Below are 14515 nucleotides of genomic sequence, written 5' to 3' on the forward strand. Positions count from 1 at the left end.
GTGTAGCGTGTGCTCTCTCTCTTTTTTTTTTACCCTCACCCGAGGACATTCTTCCATTTTTTGTTCAGATAGAGTGGGAGGGAGAGAGAGGAACAGAGAGAGAGAGAGAAACATCGATGTGAAAGGAACACATCGAGTGGCTGCCACCCGCACAACTGACCAGGGCCGGGGACAAACTGCAACCGAGGTACGTGCCCTTAGCGGGAACCGAACCCGGGTCTCTCGGGACCGCAGGCCGACGCTCTAACCGCTGAACCAAACCAGCCAGGGCAACGTGTGCTCTCTTACATGTAAAAAATAAAAGGGGAGGGACGGGGAGGCACAGGTACCTTCATCCCCAAAAGCACAAAGCACAGAATACAGGTCAATGTGCCGTAATTAATTCGCATAGCATTTCCCTTGGCAATAGTGAATACTGCCTCTCCCTTGGTTGGTGCAGAAACCTAAGCTAAAAAGGTTACATAGATACACAAGATGCCCATAGATGCCCAAGGAATCAAACAGAAAGCCTAGAATCACCTAGTCTTAGGATGATTCTGTGCACCTTCTAGAAGTCACAGGATTCTACAAATCTTTAGGAATGCAGGGAAATCCAAGTACCTTTTGGGGGTAAAAGAGAGGGTAGGGACAGTTTCATAGAACATTTAAGCAGCAACCCTGAGTAGGTTAGTAATGTTTTGGAAAAAAATTTTTTTTCCTGTCACCCAATTCCCATCAGGCCCAGCCAATCACCTAACCCTGTTCAGTTTTTAAAAAATGATGTCACAGATCTGTCCAGAGCAGGATAAAATGCATAGTCCTGAGTTCGTTAGCATGCCATCTGCATGCAGAACAGGGGGAATTCCGAGGCAGAATCCTTCAGTGGGCCTGTCGAAAATCAAATTCTGGACTAAAATATATAAAATACAACTCAAGGAGGAAAATACTACAGCCACACCTTCACTGGCCCCACAGTAAAAACTACCTTGCCAGAGTTCCAAAGCCAACCAGAATAATTTTTCCTTTTTTAAATTTTACAGCATGTTTGACTGCTTAAAGAAGGTATAAAAAAAAAAAAGAAGGACATTTTTTACAGCATAAGGTAACCGATGGAGTTTTGTGAATGACACCCATCCCAAGGAAGAACCACCCAGAAATCCATTTAGGATTGTGTGTCCATTGGAAACCAAGCCTGTTTCTCCACTCAGTAACAAATCAGAAAACAAACCTGCCCCCTCCATCTTTTCGGGCCCCGCAGCCCGGACTCTGCTCTCAGAGAAGGAAGGGTTAGCTTTCCAGCGGCCGTAGCTTCAACAAGCCAGAGGCAATGTTTCCACTGATACCCCGAACTTCAGCAAGAACACTGGAGTCTCCTTTTCCTCTGCTGCAATTTTCATTTCCCCTCAGCGCTCCCTGACACACCTGTGAAGTGTTACCAAAGGCTGTATCCTATCAACTTTTAAAAACCGCCAACACGGCTAATGTCTGGAACCTCCTGATGTCACAGCCTTGCTGTCCACGAAAGCCTCGCTGTGTTCTACCCCGCACGGGAACAGGATCCTGGGTGGGTAGGGCACAGGGTCTCGTTGACAGGAGTGACATAAGACAAACAAAACCGTGGGAATGGGGTGTGTGGCCAGGGTATCTGGGGGCCCACACAGCCTTCTTCCCAAGCAGCAGCAGGACTCCAGCTCTTCAATCCTCCCTAGAAGAGCAGTTTAGGCCAATGTTCCTTCCATTCTCCCTACTCCCTACTTCATGATAGAAATGTCTCCATAGCTTAGAATTTTAAGAGAAAATATTTATTATAAATTACATAAACATCCATTCCTCCTCTCACCTCTCTCCAAAAGAAGAAAAAAATCCTGATGAACACTATTCAGGCAGCTCCTTGTACTGGTTATGCAGCTCTGGGGATGGATGCATTTGCTGAAAAAATTGGAAAGTACGGCGGATTTTGGTCACACTCGAGAGTAGTATCACCAAGAGGTTGAGCTCATGGGTCCTGCAGCCTCACTACCTGGCACAAATCCTGCCCACCTCTCAGTGATGTACCCGACTTAACTTACTGATATTATGAGCTGAGGTCACATTATACACATAACAAATACACATTACCTCCGTCATTGTAATCAATACTCTGTAGTTTTGAATCTATAGTGTGTAGATTGATCTATGCATATTTTCCAGGTCCTTAAAACCAGAAAATGTGTATGTATATCCATTGATATCCAATGGGAAGGGTAATTTCATCTTCAGACTGGAAAAAAACATTGGTTAACTTAAGTCTCATTTTGCACATAGCAGAATAAAAGATTAAAAGATAGTCTGCAAAGAGTCACTGGGCTGAGATATTCCATGAAATAACAAACAGACACTGTGGGCTTTGATAACTGGTACTTTGGCACCAAAATCCACTATGGTCAAGTATACAGGCCAAGAAAAAGTCATTTTTTGCATAACCTTTATATCAACATTAAAACAGTGTTTTATTCAATTGAGTAGAAATGTTTCCTTAACTATTTTTCTCGTTGTAATAAAGGCATCTTAGATTTAATAGCGTGTTATCGCCATTTATTTACAAGTTTGGTATCTTTTTGGATTCTAGCAATTAATGGGAAAAAAGGAAGTACAGCCAACAAAATTTTGAATATCAGCTGAAAACCATGTTTGGATGTAATTAAAGGTATAATCTGTTCCATTTGAACATTGCAGTGCTCTCCCATTGTGAACCAACAAACATGAATATTACTTCTTCCGTGGTATTTCTAGTTTCCCCATCACACTAGAACATGTCCACATTTTCCATCAAAATCGTCCTGTGTATAGTACTTCCTTTATACTTACAAAAGTACGTGTTACTTTTATACAATCAAATTCACCATAAATATTATCTGCAGATTCAAGCCGCAGCTCATTCAAACATTTTAAACATACCATTTACTACTACTTTGTATGGGATATATTTATCCAGTTTGATTTCTGAAATAATATGATTACTAAAGTCTTGCTCTTTTTCCTCAGCAACAACTTGTGGGCAGAGTCATTATCAATGATGTTTAATTACTCATCCTGAAGTTGAGATGTCTCAAAACTCAAAATAAATTTCTTATTCAGCAAGGGCTAAAATAGGCAGGCAGTCTGAACAAGTTGGCATTTCGGGTTGGATAAAGATAAAATGCAATAATTAGTTTTATGAGGGAAGAAAAAAACCACGTTACAGCTCATGGAATAAAGTATAGCATTGTTGCAGTCTAACAATTTATAAGGCAAGTCCACCGAAATGCCCGAAATGCCAGGGCTCAAATAGCAGTTCTGGCACAGTGGGCCTTAATAACAGTGCCCAGCCATGTTGGAGCCTGAGCCAAAAGGAAAGTAATCCAGATCCTGCCTTGATTTAAATTGTAAATTTTGTTCATCGTGGATGTTTTTGCATTGATTCTGTTATTTTAAAAAATATCACATTCAAACATTATCTTGATTACTGACTTTATTTTTTTTTTTGGTATCCCCTTGCATTTTGCACCCACAGGGTGCCCATTAATCTCACGCTAGTCCTGGTCCTGCTTACTAAGTCAACTCCCTGAACTTTAGGGACCTCATCTGCAAAACTGAGGCAATCATAATAATTAAGAGGATTATTGTGAGGACTCAGTGAAATAACATGTATTAAGAACTTGTTAATTGTAAATGTTCACAATACAAATACATTTATAAAGCATTATAAAGCTCTCAGATAAAGTTATTATACTAAACATTATATTCAATGATGTAAGGCTTATGGAAAGTGTAAGTCCCGTGACTGACAATAGAAACTGAGTCAAAGGCCTTATTGAGATATATAGAAATTTTTTTTTTTAATCCTCATCTGAGGATATTTTTCTGTTTATCTTCAGATAGAGTGGGAGGGCAAGAGAGCACGAAACATCGATGTGAGAGATACATCAATTGGTTGCCTCCTGGAGGACCCCGACCAGGGCTGGGGACCGAACCACAACCAAGGTACGTGCCCTTGACTAGAATTGAACCCGTGACCCTTTGGTCCTCAGACTGACACTCTAACTGCTGAGCCAATCTGGCCAAGAGCGAGATATGTGGAATTTAAAATACACCCACCTCTACCGAACCTTACTTAAATAAAGAAAAAGCTATACACTTGCAGCCAAAGCCATTTACTTTCCAGTTTTCATAATTAATCTTCATTTATAAATTCACTTTGTCTTCAGATTTTCTCTTTAGTTTCCAAAAACATTCAATTCACTGAAAATGAAGTATTAATTTAGGAAGAAACTCTTTAATGTTTTCCTCTTTAAAAAAAAAACAGCTGAATGCCTACAAATAGATGTACTGTTCATGAAATGTTTGGGGAAAGTTAAGGACCGAAATCTTTTGATGCAGTTCAGGGGAACTTTCTAGGCAGAGGGAAGGGAAATTCCTCCTGCCCTCCTGAGCTCATGGTTTTTCCCAAGCTGGTTAGAATTCAGTGCTAACTAACTGCATTTACAAACACCACCTCCGACATCCTGCCCTCTCTCAGGATCTTACACTGATGTTTCGCATTTTCAATAAAAACTTTGCACTTCGCCTCTCTCGCTCAACCAATCCTGAACTTTAGACGTGCAGGAAGAATCCGGTTCAGATCCTTTCTCGCCCCAGCAGGATCTGATCCGGCAGTAGTGAGGCTAATACACAGGAAAAGCTGTTCTGCCCTGTTTCTGAGGAAAGGGAGACAATTAAAATACGTATTTTGGTGGCTCAGCCCAGGTTTGTCCATTCCAACAAAGTGTCATTAAACAACTTTCCAGTGTCGTTCGAAGAACTTATAACAGAATCAATGGGTTTTCATCCTATGCTTTATTAGTCGTGATTTAGGAGATAGAATGGCCCTGTTTACACAGCTGTAACATGTCAGGACCTGCAGCACATGATTGGCTCGAGGCCTCCGAGTTGCAGTCCAGTCTCAGCAGAATCAATCTGAACTTGAAAACATTCCCGCTAGGAGACATGCACGTATCTACCAGCGTCAAGTACTTCTTGTACGACTGAAAATAGTCTTCACTGGAGGCAAGTTGCAAGTTCACCTTCCGAAAATTAGCCCTGACTTGTCATTGCTCTCAGCACGTTCACCGTGGGAGCAGAAATGCCACTTAACTAGACACCCAACATGGGCGAATGTGTCCCACTTGGCTGCAGATCGGATCTCAGACTCCGCGTGGGAGCTGCTGGGTGTTTCACAGGGGCTCAGAGCATTGCCCATCTAAAATGGCTGCTCAGTAATACTTTTAATTGCAGTTTCATGGAAACAAATTGCTATTTAACTGCAATAAGCATTTCTGTGACTTAGCTGGACCGACAATAGGTGAGTCTTAGTAGCAAAGTGAAAAGTCACATCAACTTGTAAATGGTCTGTTTTCAACAGCCTCTCAAACTGAGTCATAGGTGCCCAAGCTCCAAGGATTCATTGGGAAAACCACTTCTCAATCTAAATACAATTATTTACGCTACATGGAAACTCTTCACTAGTCTCTAGATATATATAGCTCTTGTATATATCTTGTGATATATAATTTATTGGCTCTAAGAAATATTTTATGTAGTGCTGCATATTAGAATCTTACTATATTGACATTTAAAGCCGTTTTAAAAAGCTTCATTTTAGATAATTCATTGTTTCAAATATCAGTATTAATAAGGGCAAAAGAATTTAAATAGTTAATATTAAAAGCCTGACAATTTCACATTCATTTTGGTGTGACAGTTTTCTCATTTTGCCTTTTATAAAACACCACAGTTTGTGTTAAACTGCTTCCTAATAAATCATGAAGAGCTGGGAATAGTCAACAGTTTGGTTAGGAAAGACTTCTTTTGGGTCCTTCTGCCTTTTGGGGTGTGTAAATATAACCAGGCAGGTAAAAAACATCAAACCCTTTCAAAGGACAATCTTTTTACAAAATTGTTTCATCAGCAAGAGTAACAGTTTGCATAGAGACATGTATACGTATCATAAACATTTCTCTTAATCAGTTCAGCTGGGCTCAGGAACACTGGCTTCTATTTTTAATTGCACTTGCTTGTAGGGACTGGGGGCCATCTTGCTGTGACGTGGGCGATATTCAATAAGTCCTTTCAAAAGAACAGAGCACATCTCACTAACATCACAAATGCAGCAATGAAAGGTGAACACACTGGTAGATTTTTTTTTTTTGTCTCTCTCTCTAAGCAATGTTGGGGTTGGGGGAGGAACATAATCACTGCTCACATCAGAATAAACCTGAGTGTTTTTAGTGGCTTTCTATCCACACAGAGCATCCCCATTAGAGCTGGGTTTTATTGTTTGAAATGCCTCTGGTTTCAAGAAAGTGTTTTACCTAAAGCAAGACTACTACTTAAATATGTCCTATTGTATATTCATAGCTCCATTAGTCCTTCTCCAATTTAGCACATCAAAGAGAAGGCTTCACCACTCGCATGTGGATTACACTAACATGAGTGACATTTGTAATCTTATAGGTCTGCAACTTAAGAAATGCTTTTAGAAGCTCGTTATTAAATACGCAGCAGTGCTTGAGGAACCAGCCGTATAATAGTTCATTTAAAGTCTTTAATGACCTTAGCCCTCCACAGCACTAAATGCCACACTATGTTACTTACTGAAAGTTATTAACTATCTCCTTTGAATTTCTTCTCCACTATATGGGACATGAGTACCTATGCCAAAAAAAAAAAAAAAAAAAATAGAGCAGATGCTTGCGTTCTTATTAACACCTTCCCCTTTTCTATCCTGAAGAGTCCAAGTTCCCTTAAAGTATCTTAAAGGGGAAAAAAAATGTTAGAGCCAGAACTAGTTCCTAGAAATTCCCCAAGGATCTAACTCAAACCGATCCTGTTATTTATGTGATTTTGTTCTCATTTTATTTTTCTCTTGCATTTTTTATAAAGCTCTAATAAAACTATTCATTTGAACTCACTGCCTTTAAATTCTCCTACAGGAAGAGTACAGTCTGAGCAAGTGATTTTTCCTCCTGGCCTGGAGTCTGAAAGCAAGCAGTGAGCACTGATCTCAAAGGGAAGGTCTGCTAGCTGAGCTGTGCCAAGCCCGACCTCTCGATATAACCTATTCCGATTCTCAAGAGAGGGCCTCGGGAGCTCTTCTAGAACAAGAGAAAATAAAACAATTGCCATTTTTAGAAAGAAAATTAAAGGTGGCATTAAAACACACCTGGTTTTTATTAACCTGCGATAGAAGCTGCAGTTGAGATTTGCTCACATATTACGCGCCTGGCGGTGCAGTCTCCAGTTCTCCTCCTCCCAGCACCGGCCAGCGACCCCGTGTCTCTGGCCGACCCATGCTTTCCTCAGGGCACCTCTGCAAGCACTGCAGAAGCTGTTCGGGCCGCCACCACCTAGAACTAGCAACTAAACATCTCTTTGGACTACTAGTGAATGAATTCCAAACCCTTCTCCAAACATATGGAAAGGCAGAGCCTTAGAGGAGTGTGAAAGCAAAACAAAATAAACAAATCATACAGCAGACCACAGGAGTCTAAAACGCTCCCCAGGAAATGGCTGCTTCACCCACTGAACATGACTGCAAAGAGCACGGGTCCCTACCAACCAATGGAACTTCAAAATATGTCCAGGTATGCTTTGGAAATGCTATTTCCTTCCAAAGCTATCAACTTGGAAAGAGAACAAGATGGTTATGCCACATTCTTTAACATGCTTTTCCTCAATACCCAAGGCTTTCCTACTGGGAAATAAAGAATAAACGAAATGGCTGAAGAATCAAACAAATATTTATATATAAACACAAAAGATTCACTGTGATATAGGAGAAGTGTAATGAAGTGCTGTTAACAGAATATTCTGAACTTATAAAAAGGACTCCGTTAGAAACATTGCTTTGTACCCCTGCCAAAAATGACATGGTTAAGTAATTTGAAGAATACCTTATTGGCCCAGAGCTAAATAAATATACACACCACCTCCCTCAACCCCTAAAATTTAAAGTGAACTTGGTATCAAATAAAAAGCCTAAAATGTCCCAAAATACAGAAGAGAAAAAGCAGTGTTTAAACCCAAACTGCATCGAATATTTTTCTTTTAAGTTTTTATTATTTAAATACACCATACTAGAGCAAATGTCTCTGAAAATATCACAAATAAAAGATTTTTTTTCTTCATTCAGCAAATTAGAAGTAGGAGGAAATTTCTACACAGTAGCTGCTATGAGCCTGATTTTTTTTTTTCCCAATTTTTTTTTTTCCATTTTTTGTTCCTTTTCTTCGCCGTGGGAGTAGCAACATTAGGACGAAAACACTTACATGCATACATACATTGTATTTTACAGAGATACAATAAAAGTGTCTGTGATAGAATATCACAAAAGCCACATCTCTTTTCCTTTATCTCATGTTCAGTTTTGATTGAAACACATTTCCTTACAACACTTAAATATACAAAGAGCAAATAGAATGTTGTTAAGGTAAAACACAGGGTACAAACTCTGGCCAGTGCCCTGCTAATTGTTAATGAGGGTAGAAAGCAGATTTGAATGCTTCTTTTAATTAGCTTCATTAGTCATTTCCCTCCTCCCAAACTCCCTCCCCCCCCAAGATGTCCTCCGGTGGATCTTTTTTCATTTTCTCTACAGTCTCCCATTAGCCCAGGTTCATGGAGTCCTTAATGTTCATATTCAGTCATTTTAATACACCAATAAATGCAGGAAGGGCAATCACGACTAAAGAAGGTGCAATGGCATGGAGCTGGCACTGGTGCTAGCTACAAAGGTGACTTGTCTACTGAAGACACATGGGATCCACCTGTGATGAACAAAATCTGAGATGAAGGCACGCATTCTGCATTACTCTGACCTTTTAGCAGACCTGCAAGAAATAAAAATGGGCATCTTAGCTAAAATGCTAAATTTGAGAGATATTAAACTCAAACATGACTGCTTTTGTCTTCTCCACATTCACTAATCTTCTTTTATTAGATTACTTTCCAACTGTGACTTGATGGAGGCTTTCTACGCTACTTACTCCGGCAGTGGAGAACTAAAGCATAACATTTTCTGCAGTTTTACTAGCAAAGAAAATGAGACAATAAATGGACTTTCAGAAAGTTTCTGGTGTAAAGTTCTGCAATGAATTGCTACACTCTGGTAAAAGCAAGTTTCTTTCTGTACGGAATGAATTGTAGCATCTTGTCTAGTAGTCATATCTCAAAGATACATTCAGAGCCATGTTCCTCCCCAGGTTTTGGGCTAATATGCTCAACTGTGTAACCTTTGGCAAGCCACTAAACCTGTCTGTGCCTCAGTTTCCTCATCTTTATTTTTTTATTCCTCACCCGGGGATACTTTTCTATTTATCATCAGACAGAGTGGGAGGGAGGGACAGAGAGAGAGATAGAAACATCGACGTGATAGAGCCACAGCGACTGGTTGCCTCCTGCACGACCCGACCAGGGTGGGACAAACTGCAACCAAGGTATGTGCCCTTGACTGGAATCGAACCCGTGACTCATTGGTCCTCAGGCTGATGCTCTAACCGCTGAGCCAAACCAGCCAGGGCAATTTCCTCATCTTTAAAGTGGGGATAACATGCCTGTTGTAAGGATGACATAATACATATATGAAGCATGTTCAACAGTGCCTAGCACTTAATAAAAACTAAGCAAATATTGGCAGTTATGATTATTCTGATATTCACCTATATCCTTCTTGACATATACGTATGTCACCTGCATGAGCATGTGTTTATGTGTCTGTATGTACATACACACACATATGTACATATAAATATTCAGATACTACTTTTCCCTTAGTATTTCCTATCTGCTACCACTTGATATTACATAAATATTCCGAGTATATAAATCAAACATATGTAATGTGTTAATGACTTATGATCAATTAAAGAACGTAGTTCAATGGAAGTCTAATTTTAACGTCTAAGCTAGAAATGATAATCCACAGTCGTCAAATACAATCTGTTTGCAATTACCAAAATGAAATAATATATATTAGGTTTTTATGGTTTTTAAATGACATTTTGAGCTTCCCAGGAAGTTCTCGTTCCACCCTTTTCCCTAACTTACTAAAAGCCTGAAGTCTATTAGAAACTGCAACCCCCCACTTCTAAGCTAATTAAAGTGGCGGAGGCTTAATTCCCCAGAGTAGAAGCTCAGTGTGAGAAAGGTAATTTGTCTGTCCAGAACAAAGATGCGGCAGCAGCCAGCGAGCATATTTAATAAATGAGCATCAAATGTCCTCTACGATGGACACACACACAACACCAATTATGTGACTACAGGGGAATTGCGAAGTGTTATGTAAACTAGGACACGAGCTAAATTTTCCTCCAACTACAGAGGTGTGATGATCTCTTATTTTGCTGAAAAGCAGATAGTTCTAGGTGGAACCATCACTGGAGCAGAAGAAAAAATTCCAGAGCAGGCAAAAAATTACCAAAAGAAAAGAAATTAGACACAATCCCTGATGGTATTTACATAACTCTCTAGAAGGCAGTATCCTCCTAGAGAGCCAGGCTCCCTTTAAAAGACACAGGCTACAACATGTTGTAGATCCTTGAACACCAGAGGTCTGAGACTTCAGTCAGGAGACTATATGATTTAAAAGCTTAAACTGATTTTTTTCTTAGAATATACAAAAGCCAGTGATGCAGAACAAGCACCAAACTACACATCCCAGACAATGGGAACACATTTCAGGAGAACAAAAGTTTAAAAGGACTAGATGATGGGGTCTGTACTTTCCATACAATTTAGTTGCCTTTAGAGGAGGAAATGTACAAATAATCAACTCATTACTTTTAAGCCAGAGGATACTCGGGTATATTTATTATGTATCATGCACACAAAAAAAGGTAATTGGTACTGTGAATAGAAGGAAAGCAGTCAAAATTAATGTCCAATTTTCCCTACCAAAAATATGGAGAATGAGAGAGAAGAAAATGCTAAAATGGAGCTATTTGTCATTTCTCCCCATCTCATCTCCTCCAGAAAAAAAAACGCCAGAGGCTTTGGGGAAAATAATTTTAAAGCGTTCTCCAGCTCCAGTTTATGTTCCACCAGGAAGTGTGTTTTCATTACCTCTTCCCCCTTGCCCTCTCATTAATATCTCTCTGGACCACGTTCAGCTTGCCCCAAACCTTTATTTACAAAAACTACCTTGTGAATTGACTGTGCTCATGGTGAGCTGAACACCGAGGGCAAAAATGTGAGGCATTTATACCAACAGGGAAATGTTCTTAATTAACATTACCCCCCAAAACACAGCTTCTCACCAGCATCTGACACGAACATATCCTCAAGTTATATTTCCTTATGCCTTTTAAGAGCTATTAATTTAAGGCCACCTGTCTCTTTTGGCTTCCAACATTAAGAAAACATATACCAGTAGGTTCTTATTCACTGCCTGGTATATTTGTATTCCAAAATGAACCCCCTACTTCTCACCCCCCGGAAAAAGGTGTCGAAAACAGAAGACTTAAATGACAATAGGCACAATCCACGAAATCTTACGAACACGGAAAGCCAGATTTTTCTCCAGAATACCTCCGTTTCTTCCCTTACACCTCTAAATGTGCATCAGCATGTACTCAGTAAGAAGGTACTGTGACGCAGCTCCTATTTCACATGTGTCCTTTGCAGCCAGTGTCCAGCGAACATGGCTACTGCCTGTATTCTCAGCACTGCAGTTTGGCTACATTTCCCATCTTGCCTCCACATCCTCCTATTCTCACCAGGCAAGCTGGTGAGTTGTGAGTCATTTTATGACCCCGGGAAAGAAACGGTGTAAAACCAGCAACAAACTTAAAAAAAAAATTGGGGGGAAAAGTAAGCTTTTACATTAGAAGAAGTGGGAAAGAGATCAGTCAATGGTATTCCTGGCTTATTTTTCTTTGAGCTACCAAATCGAACTACAAATGGCTTTGCCTCTGAATTGCAATGGGTATCTCAAAAAATTTGTTACCTAGTCATTGTTCTCAGCTCCACCCTGTAGATTCATTACAATTCAAACCATAAAAATCTGCGTGTATGTATATGTATCGGCAATCCTTAAAGCAGCGTGAAATGCCTCATCAACGGTGACTGGTTACTTTGCAAGAAAAAATTTGCCTTCTATTGCTAAGATGGTATTCTATGTAGCTTCCGTGTTAGTCAATTAAATAGAGTACACATATTGTGATGTGATTAACATTTCATTAGTAAAGAAATAAAAAATACATTTAAAATTATCCCATTAATTTGATAAGGGAAAACGATAAACATGAGCATTAAAATGTGGCAGTGTAATTTTAAATGGTTAAAAGTTTACAAATATTAGTCATTTTCCCCATATACAGCATTTAAAAAAATGCATTACAGAAGACAAAGAAGCCTAATATTTTTTTCTGAAACTTTTGAAGCTTGCTCAATTCTTACTTGCAGATAACTGCTGTGTTTTGTGTGTGTGTGTGTGTGATCCTTACAACAGACATTAATGAAGTTCCTATTGTAAATCCATAAAGAATTACCAAGTGAAGTGTGCACTTTTTGTTTCAATGCAATAACTCAGTGCTGTGTGATTGCCTGGGTTAATGATGAAAAAGTCAAACATACTATCAGAGCTGATGGAAAAATCTATCACCAATCCGAAATTAAAATTCATCTGTGGTCAATAAGATTTAATATCCATGCAAGTGGTGCTGTAAAGAGTAAATGAATCAATGTCATCAATACATAATCAGTATGAAATATGATGTGAATAAAATTATGCGCACGAGTCATACATTTCACTCTTTTCTGGGCCAGTGTGGAATGAACAGTCTCTTAACTGAAGGTTGACAGTAATTGTTACAAATTAGGCACAGCAGTTATCAAAATGCACTCACTTGCATAGCTATAGGACTTATTAAGGAGATTAAAATAGATCTAAAACTATCCAGTACTGGGGGTGCTGAACAACTGTTGATCACCAATTTTCCTTCTGAAGTGCCTTCTAATACTACATGACTTGTACATTTATATAATTTCCTCACTTCTAACTCTGGTCCAAAAACTTTCCAGATGTGGATCAAGAATCAAGACACATAATCTTTAATGAAGCTATCACTGGCCCAAAGTGACTGGAAAGAGCTAGAACTTTGTGTTAAAAGTCATAGCTTACTCAAATTTTACAGGAATAGCAATCAACAAAAATGCTCTCCTCTGGAATTACAGAATGTTTTATAAAACTGCTTTTCTAAAGCGCCAGTGTCCAGATTGCTATTACTAATACAGAAATCACTCTTTCATGACAAAGATGATTCCCTTTTCTACCACAAATGTTCCAATTTTCCTCCCACAATAAACCTATTCACATCCATTGTGCTTCTGAATATCAAAATTATCAAATGGGATACAAAACTGGTTATATAGAAGTTTTATGCTTTGTTCAACTTTGCATGTGATACTCCTACGTTCAACATCGGTGAAGATACAAAGTTGGGATTTTTTCTAACTAGAAGAGATTCACAATTTAATCAACTCTCCTATTTCTGAACCCTGTATGGATGGATGAGTGGTCTACATGTCTTAAAAAGGGCATGCAAAAATATAAGCACCCAGGAGAACTCCCTTGGCTTAGTGCAAAAAGGTTGATCCTACCAACTTGCTCTAATAAAGCTTATTAGTAACTGCAGGGTCTTTACCTTCTGGTCTGGCAGTAGTGGATTGCTCTGAAGTGAATTCAAATGGCCGTTGATGAGAGCTGTAGGTCTATCATGTTCACAAAATAAACTGCCATTGATGTAGTGAAACCGATCTCCTGGGACCAGGCGATTCCGGCAGGTAGAGCATGTAAAACACTGAAAGGGAAAAGCAAACCCACTGAAAACAACTACAAATTAAGTCTTTTTTTGGCCACAAGTTTATAAACTGTTTTTAAGCAGGTATCTGTCAAGTACAGAGCCACTTAGGGCTTAGTGTTTTTCTTCCTGAGACATGATTGCAGAGGGCAATAAACTGGATCAGCACCAAGTGGGAAACAGACAAATGTGTGTGCTTGTGTGGTGCTGCCGGTGTGAGTGGGTGGGCGGGGGATAATCACTGCCAGTCCAGTCTGAATGAATTCCTTTAGAGTTTGCAGTTTGAGAAAACAGAGCTCCTTCTAAGGAGAAACACTTCGTCTCCCGTAGGAAAGGTAAGTTTCTTTGAAAACGAGAGGAGGAACAAATGCTACCTTAAGATGATACACATTGCCTTGGGCCCTCATGACGAGTTCGCTCGCAGGAATCGACTGTCCACACGCGCTGCAAGCACCACTATTCCCAAATAACCTGAAACAGAAATGCCGGTGACACCGATGAATAATCCTAAACCAAAGAAAAAGGAAGAATAAATCCCCTGGCCTCTGCCCTCCCTTTGGAATGCATTTGACAGAGAATGAGAGCTTAGACACCGGCCTCATGCTTTATGAGTGATTTACATAACCTGGGAAAAACCCTTTTTGGGGTCACAACTGACTTCTGCCTACCGCAGAGGAAGAGGA

General features: G+C 39.6%; 1 protein-coding gene across 3 annotated transcripts in view; it reads right to left on the reverse strand.

Moving 5' to 3' along the window:
- Positions 1–6690: 6690 nt before the first annotated feature.
- LMO4 (LIM domain only 4) overlaps positions 6691–14515 on the reverse strand; it is an 18712-nt gene continuing 10887 nt past the window's right edge. The window contains exons 3-5 of one of the 3 annotated variants that reach the window (XM_036255455.1): positions 14207–14303; positions 13677–13832; positions 6691–8864 (exon numbers count right to left, since the gene is read on the reverse strand). In XM_036255455.1, the coding sequence (XP_036111348.1) occupies positions 8856–8864; positions 13677–13832; positions 14207–14303 (262 nt within the window). In that variant the 3' untranslated portion in view covers positions 6691–8855. The remainder of the gene's footprint in view (positions 8865–13676; positions 13833–14206; positions 14304–14515) is intronic. The other 2 variants (XM_036255453.1, XM_036255454.1) reach the window with 2 other exon arrangements.

The sequence above is a fragment of the Molossus molossus genome, unplaced genomic scaffold, assembly GCF_014108415.1.
Source record: "Molossus molossus isolate mMolMol1 unplaced genomic scaffold, mMolMol1.p scaffold_m16_p_12, whole genome shotgun sequence".
NCBI classification, from domain to species: Eukaryota; Metazoa; Chordata; class Mammalia; order Chiroptera; family Molossidae; genus Molossus; species Molossus molossus.